Source organism: Colobus angolensis, unplaced genomic scaffold, assembly GCF_000951035.1.
Source record: "Colobus angolensis palliatus isolate OR3802 unplaced genomic scaffold, Cang.pa_1.0 Scaffold522, whole genome shotgun sequence".
Classification (NCBI taxonomy): domain Eukaryota; kingdom Metazoa; phylum Chordata; class Mammalia; order Primates; family Cercopithecidae; genus Colobus; species Colobus angolensis.
In genome coordinates this window covers 355,671-375,605 of record NW_012118733.1, presented here as the reverse complement: position 1 = coordinate 375,605, position 19,935 = coordinate 355,671, and the positions used below count along the sequence as shown (strand labels likewise).

The window sequence follows — 19,935 nt, the reverse complement described above, 5'->3', positions numbered from 1 at the left end:
ATTTATTGATATGATCAAGGTATTTAGTTGATTCCTCTTACTGAATCAGATTTAAGCCACCAACCTGATTCAACAAATAACTCTAAGGAATCAATTTTCAGATGCAATGTTAAGCTCTATCTCATTAAAGTAACCTTTTAACCTTAGCTGCACTTTGAAGGCCCGGAGAGCTTTCAAAAATCCTTATGTCCAGAGGCTGGGCATGGTGGCTCATGCCTGTAATCCCAGCACTTTGGCAGGCCAAGGCAGGTGGATCACCTGAGGTCAGGAGTTCGAGACCAGTCTGGCCAACGTGGTAAAACCCTGTCTCTACTAAAAATACAAAAATTAGTTGGGCGTGGTGGCAGGCGCCTGTAATCCCAGCTACTTGGGGGGCTAAGGCAGGAGAATCACTTGAACCCAGGAGGCGGAGGTTGCAGTGAGCCAAGATCACGCCATTGCACTCCAGCCTGGGCGATGAGTGAAAACTCCGTCTTAAAAAAAAAAAAAAAAAAAAAAACCTTATGTCCAGATGACATATCACATCTATCAAATCAAAATCCCTAGAGGTGGTCCTCAGGCATGAGTGTTTTTTAAAGCTCCCGTAGAGACTTTAATGTGCAGCCAAGGTTGTAAAACACTGCATTAAAGCAACCTATGGTGGCAGTTATCTAAAAAAGAAAAGCAGAGCTAATACTGGCCACATTGCAATGAATATGGGAGTTGTAAACATCATTTCCTTTGACCTAATTATACAATTCCTTGAAATTTAGCCTAAGGAAATAATTTAACAGTAGCAAAAAATCAGTAGGTAAAAGATAAGGCTCACTCCAGTACTCATTAGTTTTAATTTTTTTAAAAATCAGAAAGTAATATTCAATATTAGTTGAATAATTTAAATACTCATAATAAACAAAAAAGGGCCTCAAGAATACTTATAAAGACTATAGAAATAGAAAATATGACAAAGTGAAACTATCAGACTACAAAACGGAGGATGAGCTGCAACTGTTATTAAAAATTCTATAATGTAGGAGGTAATATCTGATAATGAAATAAACCTGTCTTATGGAGGTGGCCTCTTACGGAGGTGGCCTCATGAATATTATTATGTACAACTTAATTATTAAAAATAAATAAATAGGCTGGGTGCAGTGACTCACACCTGTGTTCCCAGCACTTTAGGAGGCTGAGGTGGGAAGATTGCTTGAGGCCAAGAGTTCGAGACCAGCCTGGGCAAAACAGAAAGACCACCTCCACTCTCTCCAAAAAAAAAAAAAAATTAGCCAGGTCTGGTGGTGCACACCTGTAGTCCTAGCTACTTGGGAGGCTGAGGTGAATAGTCAAGGCTGCAGTGAGCTATGGTTTCACCACAGCACTCTAGACTAGGTGACAGGCAAGCAAGAGGGAGAATTAATTGATTATTTTATTTTTACTTTTTTTTTGAGATGGAGACAGCAGGTATCACAGGAGCTCCTTGAAACGAACACAGGAGAAATAAACCATGATGCAGACATCTGAGCTTAGGCTCCAATGCAGTTATATTTAGTTCACACTAGACTAACACCAACATCAAATAGATCCTCACCTAAGAAACAATCCCAGATAATCTTCATTCACTCAGTAATGTACCTTCTCTTTTCCAACCTTCTCACTCCCCAGATGACTCAGAGCATCTAAGTGATTTTAAGTTATAAGTGGCATTAGATTCTCACAGGAGCGTGAACCCCCTATCCAGAACTGCATATGCGAGGGATCTAGGCTGTGCGCTCCTTACGTGAATCTAATGTTTGATGATCTGTCACTGTTTCCCATCACACCTTGATGGGACTGTTTAGTTGCAGGAAAACAAGCTCAGGGCTCCCACTAATTCTACATTATGGTGAGTTGTATAATTATTCCATTATATATTACAATGCAGTAATAATAGAAATAAAGGGCATTATAAATGTAATGTGCTTGAATCATCCCCTCAACCATCACGTCCCCTCCTCCCACAGGTCCATGAAAAAATTGTCTTCCACAAAACCAGTCCCTGGTGCCAAAAAAAAAATAATTGGGGACCACTGAAAGAGATTTCTATTTAAATATTACTTAAATTTGTATTTATACACAAACTAGGTTGATCCATGTCAGAACTTGTGTGTCTTTGTCTATTCCATGACAGTTATTGGCTTACTAGCTACTTAACTGTCTTCTGTTTAACCAGTGCTTCATGCTACTTAGTGAGGCTGAGAAATACAGGCCCCTGAGAATTATTTTGAAAGTGAGAACACTACCCCTGTTGACCAAGATCAACAACAGTGGTAATGAGAACAGGAAAAAAGAGAACTGCTTACAAAATAAGCTGAAACTTGGAAAGAATGATATAACTGAATAAAGCAATTTCAAACTGATGACAGAAAAGAAAGTCAAATTTCCAAGAAATGAGGGGGAGGGGACGGCAAAGGGAGGGAGAAGGAGGAGGGAGGGGAAAGGGAAGGGAGGAGTACACATTCATCTTTAAAACGTCAAAAAGTTTCTTTAGCTTTCTCGTGGGGCAAAAACACAAAACAAAATCAAACAGAAACCCTGTAGGATTACCAATTTAAATAACAGAACCAGGAGAGAAAGGAATGCACATCCATTTCTTTCAGTTTTATTCCTGAAGATCATGAGAAACTTAAATATGATAGAAAGATTAAGAACTAAATATGAACCCAAAACTCCCGTGTAATGGTGAACGTTAAAAATCAGCTGATTAACAAGCTTCCAACTTAGTGGACAAGTGATGTGTTCTATACTTACAGAAACTGGTAACTGTAATCACAATGAAGTCATCACTCTGTAAACTAGCTTTTTCAGTTCAGAAAAAAAGATAAATTTTTGCTCATTTGTCTGAGCAGGACCCCCATCTTCAGGCATGAAGTTCACTTAACTATGTATGTGGTTATCATCACTAAAATTCAAGAAAAGAACCCATACTCAACAAGTCCAATAAGCTTAAGTATTTAGCTTAAGTATGACCTTAAGTATTTTTATATAGCCCACTGACCTGATTCGGCACTTTTCGTAAGTTATAATTAAAGTTGATTATCCTACTTAAAACAGTTACATTAATAAAATAGGTCCTCATAAAAAGATAATGTCTTTTATAATGACAAACTAGAGGTGACTTTTCTCATGTTTCTCCTGTAATTTGCTGCTTTTGCAGAAACATGTAACATTGATTTACTCACCCTAATAATAACACTGCACAATAAACAGGTAAGGTGGGTCAGAGAACTTCTCAAATTACTTATGAAAAATTAGATTTTTTTAAATTTTCCAATTCATCACTGAAGCAAAGATTCTAAAAATGAACTACTGGAAAAATGAAATTTAATGTGCACAGGTTCCAGGGAGAAAAGTTACTAGCAGAAGAGAGAAGCATAGCATAGATAGGAATATGGCATGGAGTATAAGCTATAGACCCATTGGACAAGGTTTCATTTTCTCCCAAAGGTAAACTTCATATAGGCCTGAGCAAAGCTGAAAACCAATTTAACAATTGCAGGAGTATTTTAAAAGTTCAGTCTCACCCAGCCTTTATTATTGTTGTTATTGTTATTAAAATCAAAAGCATCCAAATAACAGCTGAAACGGTCCTGCTACAAAGAGGTTTGTCAGGCCGGACACGGTGGCTCATGCCTGTAATCCCACAACTTTGGGAGGCCGAGACGAGCGGATCACGAGGTCAGGAGATCGAGACCATCCTGGCTAACACGGTGAAACCCCGTCTCTACCAAAAATACAAAAAATTAGCCGGGCGTGGTGGCGGGCGCCTGTAGTCCCAGCTACTCAGGAGGCTGAGGCAGGAAAATGGCGTGAACCCAGGAGGCGGAGCTCGCAGTGAGCCAAGATCGCGCCACTGCACTCCAGCCTGGGCAACACAGTGAGACTCTGTGTCTCAAAAAAAAATCACACAAAGAGGTTCTGTCGCCCGGGCATGGTGGCTCACACCTATAATCCAGCTAATCCAGCATTTTAAGAGGCCGAGGCAAGTGAACCACTTGAGTCCAGGAGTTTGAGACCAGCCTGGGCAACATACAAGACCTCATCTCTACAAAAAATTTTCAAAAGTTAGCCGGGCATGGTGGTGCATGCCTGTAGTCTCAGCTACTGGGGAAGCTGAGGTAGGATGTTGAGGATACAGTGAGCCATGACTGGGCCACTGCACTCCAGCCTGGGCAACAGAATGAGACCTTATCTCAAAACAAACAAAAAAACACACAAAAACCCACACCCAACAAAAACAACAACAAAACAGGTTCTGTAATGTGTTGACATGATTTCCCTGAATCAAATGTGAAATATCAGGAACAAATCACAGTACATAACAAATATAATATGACTGTAGAGCTGTATTTAGTTTTTCAGAGCATTTTCATGATAAATATCATATTTAATCTTCCAAGTAACAAGGCCAAGGTTCTGCAGACAAATAGTGTTTAGGCAAGTCAACCAAGGCTTCACAGAACTAAGGGCTGAAATGAGGGCTAAAAAATAAATTTTAAAATTCATTCCAAGCAATCTATTCATTCTAAAGCAATTTAGTGTAGTAATTTATGCGAATTAATGAGCAGAAAGTAAAGATAAAAGCAAAATATTTCTTTAGATCACATTTTAAAATGGCACTAAGAGGTATTCTACTGAACTCTCATATCTTAAAACCATTTCAAATGCACATATTCTCTAAAAGGAAGTGTATATACAAAAATCCCAGAAGACATTTACAGCAAAAGTGTGTAGAGAATTTTTATTTACTCTGCATGTAGTCTAAAATGCAAATCCAAATCTTCATTTAAGGAAAATAAAACAGGTGCTTATGGTAGAAAATGTCTTCGACTGGAAATGGTGGCTTCTTCAGAAGAGCTTTCTGAGGAGGTGACCTAATAATTGCCTGAATGGTATGAAAGAGCCAGCATGCAGAGTTAGGGAACAAGAACATCAGGCAATGTGTACCACAAGTGCAAAGATCCTGAGGTGGCAATGAGCTGGCCAGGGAGGTTAGAGCCACTGTAGCTGTGCAGAGAGAGCAATGCGAATGAGGAAAGTGTTATGAAATGAGGTCTCAAGAGTTGTACCGGGTTCAGATTTCACAGAGCTTTGTGAGTCCTGGTAGGAGCTAGGATTTTATTCTTGGAGGGGTGAGAAAACATTGAAGGGAGGAAGGCAAAAATGAAATAACGAAAGAAGGATGCTAATATTTACTACAGTCATGTGCTACTTAGCCATGTTTCAGTCTATGATAGACTATACATGGAATGATGGTCCCATAAGATTATAATGGAGCTGGAAAATCCCTATCACCCAGTGATGTTACGGCTGTCATAATGTTGTAATGCACTACATATTTGCAGTGATACTGGTGAAAGCAAACCTACTGTGCTGCCAGTCATATAAGAGTACAGAACATAAAATTATATACAGTACATATTTGATAATGATAATAAAACAATTATGTTGTTGGTTTATTATCTACTTTTAATCCTCACAAAAACTCTGAGGCAGGTATAAGTGTATTTCCATTCTGCATGTGTGGAAACTGAGACTTAATGGATAATTTCCCCAAGAATTCACTCAGAGCTGTAAGTGAAACGGCCACAATTTGTACCCAGACCTAATTCTAAAACTTATGTGCCATCTTCCACTATACACAAAGAAACTTACCTCTAAAAAAGTTTCAAACCACATTCAAATTATACTAACTGGATATCTGATGTAATATTTATCAGAAGCTAATAAAGTATATTAGGGTTTTTGTTATAAATTTTATAAAATCCATAGCAAGTTTTTCAACTGCAAAATAACACAAATTAGAGGTCATTTCTCAGAGATAAGGTTACAGCATTCAAACCAAGTGTCCACAGTTTATGCACATTATACAACAAAATTCAGTAAGCCCAGGATGAGTTTCAACTAATTTTCTAGCATTCTACCTGACATGCAATTATTGACAACCAATCAACCTCTGCCTTCTTACCTTGCCTAGCATGCTGCAACTCAAGAAAACACTGGGGTTTTATGCTAACAGACATATAAAACCCAGTCAAATTAACTGCAGAAAAAAAGAAACACTTTTGGATCCTAAAAACACTAGTTCTTCAGGGAAGTTCAGTGACACTTCAGGTTGAGTTATAGCAAAAAGCCAGAGAAAATGTCAGAGAATAAACAATGAAGATTTACAAAGCATCGGTCTGGAAGCTGATACTCACACATGGCTGCCCAAGCACCACGAATATCGCAAGCCCATCCTCTTTTAGTTTTGGCTTCATACTACAGCTTTAAAAGTAGAGGAAAGCAGCCTTGTCACCCCTCCTAAAGGCGTGTTTCGCTCCAAGTTTACTTCTGACAAGGAACTGCAGCATGTAGTTCCTTCTTTGAGGGCTATTGCATTATCTTCTCAAAACCACATCACCATAATAGTGCCAAACCTTAATGAGTTCTACAAAACCAACCACAGCTCTACTCAAATGGAGCTGGAGAGGCTAAATGCCAGAAAGAGGTAGGGGTTCAGGGATAGCTAATCCACCTCAAAATGATGTATCTTAGTTATCTGAAGGGAACTCACTGCTAGGCTAGTTATGGTCAGATATGCATTCATGCATACCCAGGGCCACGAGATATTTTAGCACTGACACTTAGTTTTCCTCTCTTCCTTCCTTTTTTTGCCGGGGGGCAGGGAACATAGAACTGCCACTCTTGCCCTAATAATTAGCATAAGGAGAGTGCAAAGAAAAAGAAGGCACATCCTTTGAGCAACTACTGGCTATGAGTACTTTGTTCTAAATGTTGTGCTTTTAAACAAAAAAAGTTTTATAAGGTAATGGTTAGAGCGTAAGCTGGAAAGTCAGAGAGAGTTGGTTTGATTCCTTACTCTGACCTTACCATCTTTGTGATCTTGGAATACTTAAATTTCTCTGCGCTTCAATTTCCTCATCTGTAAAGTGAAAATATTAAATTTGTCATGAGGATAAAATGAACATGAATGCAAAGTGTTAGCTGTCTGGCCACCCGAAATGATCGATATATTGTGACTGTGTGGTATACTAGAGGGCTGGTATAATTCTAATGAACCAAAAAAGGCAACTTCTGAGTATTAGACTTTAAAAAAAAAAAAAAAGTAAGGGAAACTTGCTTGTGGGGTAACTGTCAGGCAACTACCCCTACATCACCTACCACTATTTATCCTCCAAAAATCTGTGAGGAAAATGGCACTCGGTTTCCCCACTAGGTCAAGAGATAGTTACAATTGTGGGGTGAGGCTGACTAGAAAACAGTAAGTCAGAAACTGGTGGTGAAAAAGAGATGTCATATTCATACGAACCTGAAGTATTTCCAATGAATTGTCCTTCTTCCTAGCTCTCCAAATAAAGAGATATCTAAACTCCTAAGAACATTATAAACACGTTCTTTAATCCTAACAGATCTATGAGGTACATATTTTTCCCTATTTTATAGATGAAGAAACTGAGGCCTATAGAGATGTTAAACAATAGGGACGTACCCAAGTTCAGCTTTGCCATTTTTAAGGCCAAAGAGATGGATGCCTACTGAACAAGGATTAAGTGATTACAGGGCTACCATCATTATCAGTGAGGCAGCACCACCAATATAAGAAATACTAGTAAAATAAGGAGTACTATGTAAGTATTCTCTACATAATGTAAAGCAGTAGTCCCCAGCCTTTTTGGCACCAAGGACCAGTTTCATGGAAGGCAATTTTTCCACAGATGGGGGTGGGGGAGAGGATGGAATGGTTTTGGGATGAAACTGTTCCACCTCAGATCATCAGGCATTAGATTCTCATAATGAGCATGCAACCTAGATCCCTCACACATGCAGTTCATGATAGGGTTCCTGTTCCTTTGAGAATCTAATGCCACCACTGACTAGACAGGAGGTGAGCTCAGGTGGTAATGCTCGATCGTCCGCCTGCCACTCACCTCTTGTTGTGCAACCTGGGTCCTAACAGTCCATGGACCAGTACCAGTCTGCAGCCCAGGTGTTGGGAACCCCTGATTTAAAGTACAAATCTCCTTATGTGCTTTTTATGCAGAAATTCTATTGGCCAGTGAAAGTGTACAATATGTACTATAAGAATAAAATGCTACAATAATCAGTGACTGTAAAAACTGTTAATGTCATATGCAAAAACAACTAAAGAGTTTTCAAATGGATAGTTTGACAGTTAAAATGAGTATTAAGAGACAGTGTACCGGCTAGATAACCTTAGGAAGAACATTTTACCTTTATTAAGCCAACAAATGTTTATCAAAATTTAAATGGTATAAGAATTACAGATGTTAGGCCAGGCACGGTGGCTCACGCCTGTAATTCCAGCACTTTGGGAGGCCAAGACAGGCGACTCACCTGAGGTCAGGAGTTCAAGACCAGCCTGGCTAATATGGTGAAATTCCGTTTCTACTAAAAATACAAAATATTGTCTGGGCATGGTGGCAAGTGCCTGTAATCCCAGCTACTCGGGAGGCTGAGGCAGGAGAATCACTTGATTGCAGATATTCCATTTAGGCCATGGTCTTTCGAGGGTAAGTTCAACTTGAAAATCATTCACACAAGAATAAAATTCAGAGCAAAATGTCAACATTGCCATCTCCAAATTTTATAAGAAAAAATGGCCAAAATAATGTATAAAAACTATGATAAACCCATCCTGGCTACCACGGTGAAAAAACACACAAAAAAATTAGCCGGGCATGGTGACACATGCCTGTAGCTCCAGCTACTCGGGAGGCTGAGGTAGGAGAATCACTTGAACCTGGGAGGTGGAGGTTGCAGTGAGCTGAGATTGCACCACTGTACTTCAGCCTGGGTGACAGAACGAGACTCTGTCAAAAAAAAAAAAAAAAAAAAGCCAAAAAACTATGATAAATCATCTTCAATCCAGATATAAATGTATTTTTTAAAAGTGTTAGGAAAAATACTAGGTACCTAAAATACATTTTGTTTTCATTAATGAAACAAAATAGACCTTAGTAAGAATACTTAAGAATGCTGCTCCTTATTTATGTCTATGGACACCAAAGATTTAAACAAAACCTTGTCAAAATGATTGTTACACAATAACCAACTTCAGCAGCTAAAAGATCTTTGTGATTTATTAAATCCAGAATCCTAACACAAAATTCCTTCTAGAACATTTTACTGAAAAACTTCCCTGAATTACAACTGTCTGTAGTTCAACTAGATACATTACTGATGTGCTAGCAGAAGTTGCATATGCTGTTTAATGAATCAAGAACAATCTAGAAGCTGGTAATGCTGAGAAACTGTTCTCCTACTATAAGGTTAAACTTTCAAAACAGAACAGGTAAATACTAATAAACGTATAGGATTGGTTGTATTTTTTACTACCTCATATTTATTCTTGTATCACATAACTTCATTCTATGCTGGTGATATTCTGCTTCAGCCAAATATTGATTTTAGCGAAACTGTTTGTTCAACACACCTAGTTTTTTTTTCTTGTTTCTCTAATCACTTCCCTTGTTTCCCCAATCACTTCTATTTCTACCAATAATAAATGCAGGTAAAATGTTGAAGTCATGCTTTCTATTGGTATGCCTTTAAGAAAACTTTAGAATTGAGCAAGTAAAAATCATAGGTAGTTTTTAAAGAGTAGAAGGTGCCATCAACTGATCCTTCATTTTCTCACACATGATTATCAAGCCCTATACTCCAGGTCTGTATTTTCTTCCATGTAGGCCTGGAGTGAAGTCAGAAACAAATCACATGCTGTTGCCATAGATAATTTGTTACCACAGATTAAGTAGTGTTATTTCACAACTCTGACCACTCTGAAGTCTAAATGTTATATGGTGACCAAGAACAAACACATACCTTGCTCAGTATGTATGTGTCATTCCGCAGGGAGAGAAAAGAAGTGTATGGAAACGCAAGATACTTGGAATGGCTTTGTGATTCCAACCAACTTTCAATTCCTATTCATCTTCTTAGAAAGCCCAAGGGAGTGTAAAAGTTCATGGGACTTGGAGTTACAATGTGGTTCAAATTATTCTTCCATCACTTACCAGCTGTGGCTATTATATTTCCTAGCGCAATGGAGATAAAATGCCCACCTTCAAAGGGTTTGGGAGAGGATAAATATATGAGAATTTACACAAAACACCTAGCAACGAATACAATAAATTGCTCTATAAGTACAATATTATCTTCAGGAAGTACATTTCACAATTTTCTAGCATGTTGCCAGATACGCAATCCTGAGATTACTAGTTAAATAGTTTAAAAAATGCAAAATGTCAATATTCTTGAAGTCGCCCAGCTGAAAACTGAGGGAAAAAAAAAATGCACTGAGAACCAGAGTTATTAATCATCATAAATTAATTAGGTTAAAAGTCTGAGAAAGCTACCAAACATGCCTCCTCAAATAATTCTATGAATAAATCTGAATACAACCTAAAGACAGGCTGTGAAAACAGCGACTAACTATATGGCCTTGGACAAGCTGCTTTAGCCTACCTGAGGTTTGCTGAGAGGTTTTAAATGAAAACGCACGTAAAGCACCAAGGTAGTACTGTGCATAATACAAAGCAGGTATTCAATATTCAATAAATGTTAGTGTCCTCCCCCGTTCTCTAGTTTCCACTCAGTTCTACAACCTTATCTTTACCAAGACACAAAGACCTAGATCACACAGTGACAAAGGAGGTCAGATACGAAGGGATGGACAGACTGATGAATGTGACTTTGGCCAGATGTCAAGTTATCCCAAATTCTGCCTCTCTGGTTATTATTTTTAAGATAAGTCTGTATATTTGCTTCATCTTTTACTTTACTATGCAAAAGCAAAGTCTCCAAACTTGTTTTGCACCAGATGGGCTACTGAGGACCCCCTTGTCAAGTACTTGAATCTAAAAGGGCAAAATTACTATGTTGGCAGAACATCTTGCTCAATAGCACTTGCTTCCATTGTGAAATATGTATTCTTGAGCAGTTACTCTACCATCTAACCCTACACCTAGGTTTCAAGTGTAAGTGTCTTATAAGAAGGACTTGAGAACTTACAGGCACAAACCCTTTGAGAAGGGCCAACAGTGCCTACTACAGTAAATCATGACTGAGTAACTAGTGCTTGTCAGGTTGGGTCTGTGTTCATCATTCACAGGTGTTCTCTCAATCTGGACAGATCGGTGGACTTTAGGTTCCATTACTTTGCAATCTTGTGAACCGAGACCTTGGGCAAGTCACTTTACCTCTCTGGCCTCAATTATAAAACAGAGATGGCCAGGTGCAGTGGCTCACGTCTGTAATCCCAGCACTTTGGGAGGCCAAGGTGGGTGAATCACCTGGGGTCAGGAATTCGAGACAAGCCTTGCCAACATGGTGAAAGCCCGTCTCTACTAAAAATTCAAAAATAAGCCAGGCGTGGTGGCGTGCGCCTGTAATCCCAGCTACTCTGGAGGCTGAGGCAGGAGAATCGCTTGAACCTGGGAGGCAGAGGCTGCAGTGAGCCAGGATCACGCCACTGCACTCCAGCCTGGGTGACAGCGATAGTCAATCTCAATCAATCAATCAATCAATCAGAGATGACAATACTTACCCTATGTAAAATGGTAGCTTGAATGTAATCAACCATACTTTAAAAGTCATATAATGGGTAATATAAATGTATAGTTATTATAAGAACCTTGTTTTCCTCAAAAAACACATAGACTAGAAACCATAAACAGATGAGAAACCATAAACAGATAAACTATTTCTAGGGCAGTATAAGTATTCAATAAATGAAGATTTGTTCAGCTGATACTAAAAATAAGATGACATTTATGAGGACAAGTATGTTTGAACTGCCTCCTATGGCAACTGAAATATTTCAAGACTTGTATGCCACCACTCCAGAGTTGAAATTCTTAAAAGAAATACTCTTGGCCGGGCACGGTGGCTCAAGCCTGTAATCCCAGCACTTTGGGAGGCCGAGACGGGCGGATCACGAGGTCAGGAGATCAACACCATCCTGGCTAACACGGTGAAACCCCGTCTCTACTAAAAAATACAAAAAGCTAGCCGGGCGAGGTGGCGGGCGTCTGTAGTCCCAGCTACTCAGGAGGCTGAGGCAGGAGAATGGCGCAAAGCCGGGAGGCGGAGCTTGCAGTGAGCTGAGATCCGGCCACTACACTCCAGCCCAGGCCACAGAGCGAGACTCCGTCTCAAAAAAAAAAAAGAAATACTCTTATAAGGGTGGAAGGATTGTAAATGATTCTTTATCCACCTAGAATTCCTTGCTCCATTAATCTACAGGCATCAACATCACAGCATGTATCAGAGGGCCAAACTGATTTTATTTAAAGTAGTATCTACTATACTAGGGAATAATTTCCAACTTATATCAAGTAGGGACATTCAAATGATGCTTAAAATACTTCAAGATTCTGGTAAAATTTCCCTAAGGTATGAAAAACTGACATAGGCATTAGAAGGAAAAGAAAATTAAAGAAAAGGAAATGGGGGTAACATTTATGTCAATCACTGAATTATGCTCTCTACATGAATTCTTTGATTTATTTCTCAAAGCAACCCATTGAAGATAGTCCTCTTCTTCTTGTGAGACAAAAAAAAAAAAAAAATGCACTGGGGTTTGGAGAGGTTAAGTGAATTACCCAAGATAAATAATGCAGTTTCATAGAAGTAGACCCTGGATTCAAAACCAGCCAGTCTAACCACAATTCTCCAATCTCTCTACTAACTTTAATTCACAGAGAACTACAAGAAATATTACAAACAAGGTATCTGGTAGACCAATGAATTGGAATTTGAGTTTCATTGATCAGTTAACTCTAATTTTACTGATGTCATTATTATTAATATATAATTATAAGAAACGTTCAGAGTATCTTAGAGTTTAACAAAGTATTTGCACAAATCTTTTTTTAGTTTAAATAACCTTGTGATGTAGGCAGAACACGTATTATCCTGAAGAGACGGGAAACATGAGACTCAGTGGATAGGTGACATTTTCCAAGTCACACTAATTACTAAGTAGGCAGGCTTAGATTTTAATTAAGCTTTTAATCCATAAGCAATTCTACCATACTATACTACCATCTTTCTCCAAGCTGAAATATTTATAGCACCTTTATTTGCTCCACAAAAATAACCAAAATCTGTATGACAAATAAGCCCTAATTTTTCATATTGCATACACTAGAGACTGGGTTATCATCCTGGAAGTAGACTGTATTATCCTTTATTTATGAGATGAAGAAATCAAGGCTTAGTGAGGAAAGGTTGCAAATGGCAGAGTCAAAATGCAAACCTAGGTTTGACTTCCAAGTCTGCATACCTAGTCACTACCTGGAGCCTCCTCTTACTCTCAAGCTCCCTCTTACCCCCAACATGGGTGATCCACATCCCAAGATTTCTACTTTGTAACATGTAAGAGATCAGCCAGATCCAATAACATCTGGCTCTAATATTTTCTTCTTAGATAACTACAACACCACGCTCATCTGATATTGTCACTTCCTAGCATTCATGAAACCAAGAACCTGCAAACTGGGGTCTTTACCTATTCTCTTCATCACGAACTAGTTAGGTGACAATGGGTGGGGTCTTCAAATCAGAGGAGATGATTGTCTAACTCAAGGAGAAGTAGGCCTACATGTTTTGGGTGCTGTTCTGGGGCTAAGACTTCTCAGGCAAGACAGAAAATTAAAGAAAGGGAAATAAGAGATAACATATATGTCAATCACTGAGTTATGCTCCCTACATGAATTCTTTCATTTAATTAAGGCGAAACTTAAATACAATGTATTTAAGATAAATTTTCAGATCACAAATGCATTCATATTCATAATGTAAGATCTAAATATAAGCTAAAGCGAAACAGCAAGTCAACAAAAGCTCTGCCTTCCCTAACACTGAACTAAGTGAAAGTTAACAATCATGGGTTGCAAAAAAGGGCAACTGTAAAAAATGTCCTGAGTAGTTATTACTATCTGGTAGGATTTAATATAAAGTTCAAGCGTTTTCTAAAGGGATAGGTCTTAGAAAATCCTTGCATGTCCAAGAATGGCTAACCATAATTTTCACAGAAGTAAGACTTGGTTTATCAAAATAGACTGGCAATCAAAATAAGCCTTGAACAAAGAAACACAAAAAGAACTTGGGCCCTAACCAGCACAGTACTCTGGCTCCCCACTCCCCACTTAATAATTAAAAAGCAAAAAACAAGGTAAAGCACCAAAGAATTAAAACAACAAATGTACTTTGGAAGGGCTATAAATGGGGTTAAATAAGCTTGACTTTTCAGTAAAGTGTAGAATGCAACTAGTTATTCAATAAATGTAAAATGTACATAGCCATACTTCAATTTCATACTAACTGAAAAGAGGCAATAAAAGAGGCAGGCTTATATGTGGACAATTTTATTTTTAAAAAGCAGGATGGGGAAGAAGATACGCAAAGTCAAAAGTTAATAAACTATTAGAAAGACAGCATCATACACTGTGGCAATTCTCAAATTTCTACAAACCCCTTCGTGAATCTCACCAACAAATGCTTTATTCAGAAAAACATGTGCATAAACGTTTATAATTTCAAGAGATACAGACCCCATGAAATCTATTGTTGGGCCACTTTTTAAGAATCCCAGGAGGGGAAGGAGAGAGCTCTGGACAGCCTTTTGGCTTCTATTTCCGGCCCTGCCACCTTGTTATACCAATCCAACCACTTTGTCTCTCTGGATCTCAGTTTCATCTGTTAAAGATGATCTTTTCTTTTTAAGGCTGTAGTATTCCGTTATATGAATATACCACATTGTCCATTTATCTGTGATGGACATCTAGGTTGTTTCCACTTTTGGCTGTGTGTGTGTGTGTGTGTTTGGTAACAGACAAATAACAATTATATAAATTTATTTATTTATGGGGCACAATGTGATATTTTAATCTATGTATATACTACAGAAAGATAAAATCAAGCTAAGTAACATATCCATCATCTCAGCTACTTATGGTTTTGTGGTAACAAATATATTCTTTTAGCAATTTTGAAATACATATTATTTTTCTGACACATGTTACAACATGGATGAACCTTGAGGACATTATGCTATGTGACAGACAGACACAGAAAGACAAATATTGCATGATTCCACTTTTATGAGGTACCCAGAATGGGCAAATTCTTAGAGACAGAAAGGAGAACAGAGGTTATCAGGGGCTGGGGGAAAGGAAGTTCTGTTTGGGTGATGACAAAGTTCTGGAAATAAGAGTGGTGATGGTTACATCACTTTGTGAGTGTTATGAGTGTACTGAATGCCACTGAATGCTGTACCTAAAATTTACGGTTTTAACCATTTTTATGTTATGTATATAGGAAAAGAAACAGGAAGGAAAGGAGAAAAGAAAACCAATAACAAAATGATGATCATTCTTGATCCTTTAACAACTGAAATTCTACCAAATTCTACTAGAATCACACTCAGACTGTGTGATTTAGGACAACCGCCCCCTTTCCATTTTTAATTGCTAATTATGACTCAGCACTTTTCCTAAGCTTCAGAACAGTAATATCCCAGAATTCAAGTAAAGAACTAGATCTGCAGTAAGGTGCTCATCCTCTTCTATCAGGGTCCTCTACTTGGAGATTTCTCAGGTTGGTTTTCCCTTATCAGTCTCCCTTCAAAAGGAGGTAAGTGGCTTTCCCACATGTAACAGAAGTAGTACTTTAAAGCAAGCCAAAAAAAGTCTAAGAACAAACACACTCTAGTTTCCTTAAAGCTGTGCTGCAATAACAGTCTTGTGACATCCCGTCCAAGGATATAATGAAGCTGTTGTAATCACTTTATTTCCCCATTTGGATGGCAGTCCTTAACCAATCTGCTTCCCAGCAAAAAATCAAATTTAGAGGAAATGCATTTGAACTTCACAATAGTTATGTGGAGTTAACTGTTTCAACTTCTGAAACAAGGCCTCCTTCCTGAAGCCATAAGGCTAACAGTAGAATGAATCCAATCATTGGCCAGATGGGGAGTGTGAAGGAGTAGAACGTATCACTCCCTGGAATACTGTCTTAGGAGAGCTCAGGTATCCAAAGCTCATTTGAGATAAGTGCCCCTCCTACCACCACTGTATCTGAAGCACCCATCAGAAAGTTTTCTGCAAAGAACCGTCTGTTTAGCGTGATGGGGAAAATTACAAGCTTGGCAAGTGAAGCAAGAAAAAGCTGTTTATATAACCATAAGTAGCATTACATTCTGAGATCTCGTCTTGGTCCTTCCAGACTATATACACGGCTAAAAATGGTAAAACATAAAGCGCAAATTAAATCTGGCATGAGAAAAATATCTGAGAATTTGCTATTACTGACTCAATTTGCACAGGTCCCTCAATTGCTAAAGAACATAGATCCAATGGGGTTTATACTTGTTCAGATAATGTGGTGGAAAAGATAATGATGATAACCACAAAACTAATAAAAAATATACTAAACAACAGAAACTATTCTTGAAACTTCTTTATATAAACATTCCAATAAAAACTTTTGGCTGCTCTAGTGCATTTATTTCTTTATTTATACAAGAAAAAAAGAGCGCTCTTCAAATGTTTTGATTAACAACCTTCCTCCAGAGAACTCTTTAAAGAGTCAGGACATATAATAATTGAGCCCAAAGACAGACAGGATTTCCTACTGCACATTTCCAGGACAATTCAGTTGCTTTTCATTGCCATTCATATGAAGAAACCACTGCTCTCAAATTTTATTCACAGAAATTACATTCAATCCAAAACTTAACTGTTTACCATATTTTCTGTATGCAATTATTACATGGAAGTACTAGTTTCCAATTAATTCTTTCAAGTCTTAAAGATATACCAGAAAAAATATATAAGCAATCTGTTTCCTCTTGTACTAAACCAGGATAAACTGTCTACATTGGTAATGTTATGCTACCTCCACAGACAAGGCTCATTCTGACTTTCGAGTAAAATAGTGAAATATAAGAGATACGAATTGAAAAAGGCAGGAAGGCAGAGGAGAGAGAAAATGGTAACATGACTTACGTTTCTCTCTCAGACAATGAAGTGGTTAGCAGGAGCAAGCTTACAAACCCCCAGCAGAAGGCAAGGTACAGAGCTGAGGTTTTAATTTGTGGCAAACACACACTGAGATGCCAAGTGGGTGGTACTCCTATGAATTGGGGGTGGGGCTGGGGATGAGAGGAGGGAAATAAGGAGAAGGAGCACTTACTCCGTTAGAAGCTGGTGCAGCTTGTGATAGCCTCGCTCCAAGGCCAAGCTCACAGGCGTCGCCCCTTCCTGGTTGTGGATGCTGAGAGCTCCGCGGCCACCTGGCTTCTGCAACAGGAACCACGTCAACCTCAGCAGTCCCAGTCGCACAGCAAAATGCATCAATGTCTCTCGCGGGCCAGCATCTGTAAATGGGGGAGAAAAGGAACATAAGTGAGGAAAATATAAAAACAAAGAGCAAACAAACATAAAGACAAGTTAAGTAAGCACCACTCTCTCCAAGCGCCTAAGACTGTAAAGTTAAGCTACAATATACAGTGTGAATAGCTTTATTGTGGCCAGACAGAATCAGCCCTCAAGTAAAGGCAAAACAAAGCTACAAAAGCTGAGAAAGTATAGGACACAAAATCTTCAACTGAACACAGCCCTGCAAAAGAGAATCAGGCCATTTCTGTATTCTGACTTAATATACAGTGTTTGTTCAACCAATTTCACAGGCGGGCATATAAAGGTGACCCCCACACACATTCTTTTACTCAAATAATAATAACAGAAGCAAATGCAGCCCCACAACATGAGGTCCAAGGGCGAATAGCTGTTGGGACTTAAATGGGTGTATCATAAACGGTATAATTACTTTTTAAAAGAACACCCAGACAGGAGTTGGCTAAACACTAAAAACAGGTTCTGCTTGTTCAGTACACATGGGTCTTTTTATTCCTCCACAATAAGGGCAAATCAAATTTCTGGCACTGCCAGCTTTGTTTATTTGTTTAATGAGAGGAAGAAATGCATCTTCTGGCACAATAAGGAAGACTAACTTTAAGACAATCCATTAATAACTGCAGAAAGGAAAATGTTTATTTCACTTGAAATAAAGGCTCCCTCTTAGTAAAGTGAGTCACTCTGAAAGTGATGGAATGAGGAAGGGCTTATAGTTAGACAAATCTGGGTTCGAATCTGGCATTTACCATCTGTGTGACCAAGCGCGATTCATGTAACATCTCTGAACTTCACTTTCTTCATCCCTAAAGTAAGATAACAACACCTCACTCATAGAGTTGTAACGAATGAGAAGAGGTAGATGAAATGCTAGTATTATGACTGGCTTTAGTAGATACTCATTAAATCCCAGTTCCCGTTTCCCTGCTCTCTTCACTGTCCTCTTGGGACATCAAATTACATTCAAGTTTCACTAGCAATACTCTCTTCCTCAGCAGTCCTCCGTGCCCAACCTAGGATGACAGGAACTAAGGTCTTTGCAGGGATGCCACATATGGCCCCACAAGGCTGTATTACACTCAACTCCAGGGAGCTGGGAATGGCACCCTGAAGTTGTGCCTGCCTCACCTCAGCTATCATCTCTCATTCTTCATGGCTTCCCATGGGTCTAAACTTCTTCACTGAGCACTCAGACTTCTTGGACCCCAGTGGTTTTCTCCTTACTGTGAAGTCCTCAAATGCTTCTATACATGAGTATCACAAAGGAATCAACAGATTTTTGAAGCTGTGACTTTACACTGAATTACACTGTTTCCAAATATCATCTGTGTATTAGTCTGGTATCCCTATTTCCAAGGTAAATTTCCTTGGAAGCACAATTTTTCATATTGTATATTTTCCCTACAGAACTGTATATGCACGCACCAATTCAGGATTTATAGGGTGTTTAACCAGAGGCACATGGCTGGAAAGATTATGCCCCAGAAGCAACAACTACATGTGCAGGTACAAATTTTAATAATTAACACCTCTGAGCAGGTGGCAAGGCCAGACAAAAGGACAAATAGAATCCTCATAAAAGATCAAATAGCACCATCTAACTTGTGTCTTACAGTTGTTCTGACATCTTTATCAAAAACAAAAGAGCTAATGAGGCACTAACTAGGAAATCCGTGATTCTTTAGAGGCTAGTTATTTCCAACCTTGAAGCAGTTGTTTCTTTACCATCCTCCCACAACCACTCTTGTGATTTGTTATTTGTTCTGAGTCAGCTCAGCATTTGAGTAGAAATCTCAATACTATGGCCATACGCCTGCTCAGAAGCTGATGCCCTGACCTCTGCACTACATCCTCTCTCAATTTCTTAAAAGTCTTAGCAACTGGTACCACATCTGCTTTTGTGCAGACCCTTTCTGAGGATAACAGATTAGGAGAAAACAATGCACTGAGGACCTGCTATGCACCATGCACTGGACTAGGCAGTTTACGTCAACTTTTTCCATTCTATCTTCACAGTAACCCTATGAGGCCTGGTTATCTTCACTGTGCAAATGAAGGCAGACTCATAGAATTAATAACTTGCCCAGAGACAGAATCAAGATTTAAAATGGAAAGTTCTTCTGTCTTGAAAAAAAGGAAAAAAAAAATCTTTTCCATTACCCCACCCTGTTTCTTTTTGTTTGGAAATAAAACCACAAAGACAAAAACAAGTAATCATACAAGCAAGTTAAGCTAATGTGGTTAGGGGAACATCACACACCGGGGCCTATCATGGGGAGGGGGGAGGGCGGAGGGATTGCATGGGGAGTTATACCTAATATAAATGACGAATTGATGGGTGCTGATGAGTTGATGGGTGCAGCACACCAACATGGCACAAGTATACATATGTAACAAACCTGCACGTTATGCACATGTACCCTAGAACTTAAAGTATAATAATAAAGAAAAATAAAAATAAATAAAAATAAAAAATAAA

General features: G+C 38.7%; 1 protein-coding gene across 3 annotated transcripts in view; it reads right to left on the bottom strand.

Moving 5' to 3' along the window:
- AKAP13 (A kinase (PRKA) anchor protein 13) overlaps positions 1-19,935 on the bottom strand; it is a 360,775-nt gene that overhangs the window by 184,426 nt on the left and 156,414 nt on the right. For all 3 annotated transcript variants that reach the window (XM_011960761.1, XM_011960763.1, XM_011960762.1), the window contains exon 5: positions 17,236-17,419. In XM_011960761.1, coding sequence (XP_011816151.1) covers positions 17,236-17,419 — 184 coding nt within the window. The remainder of the gene's footprint in view (positions 1-17,235; positions 17,420-19,935) is intronic.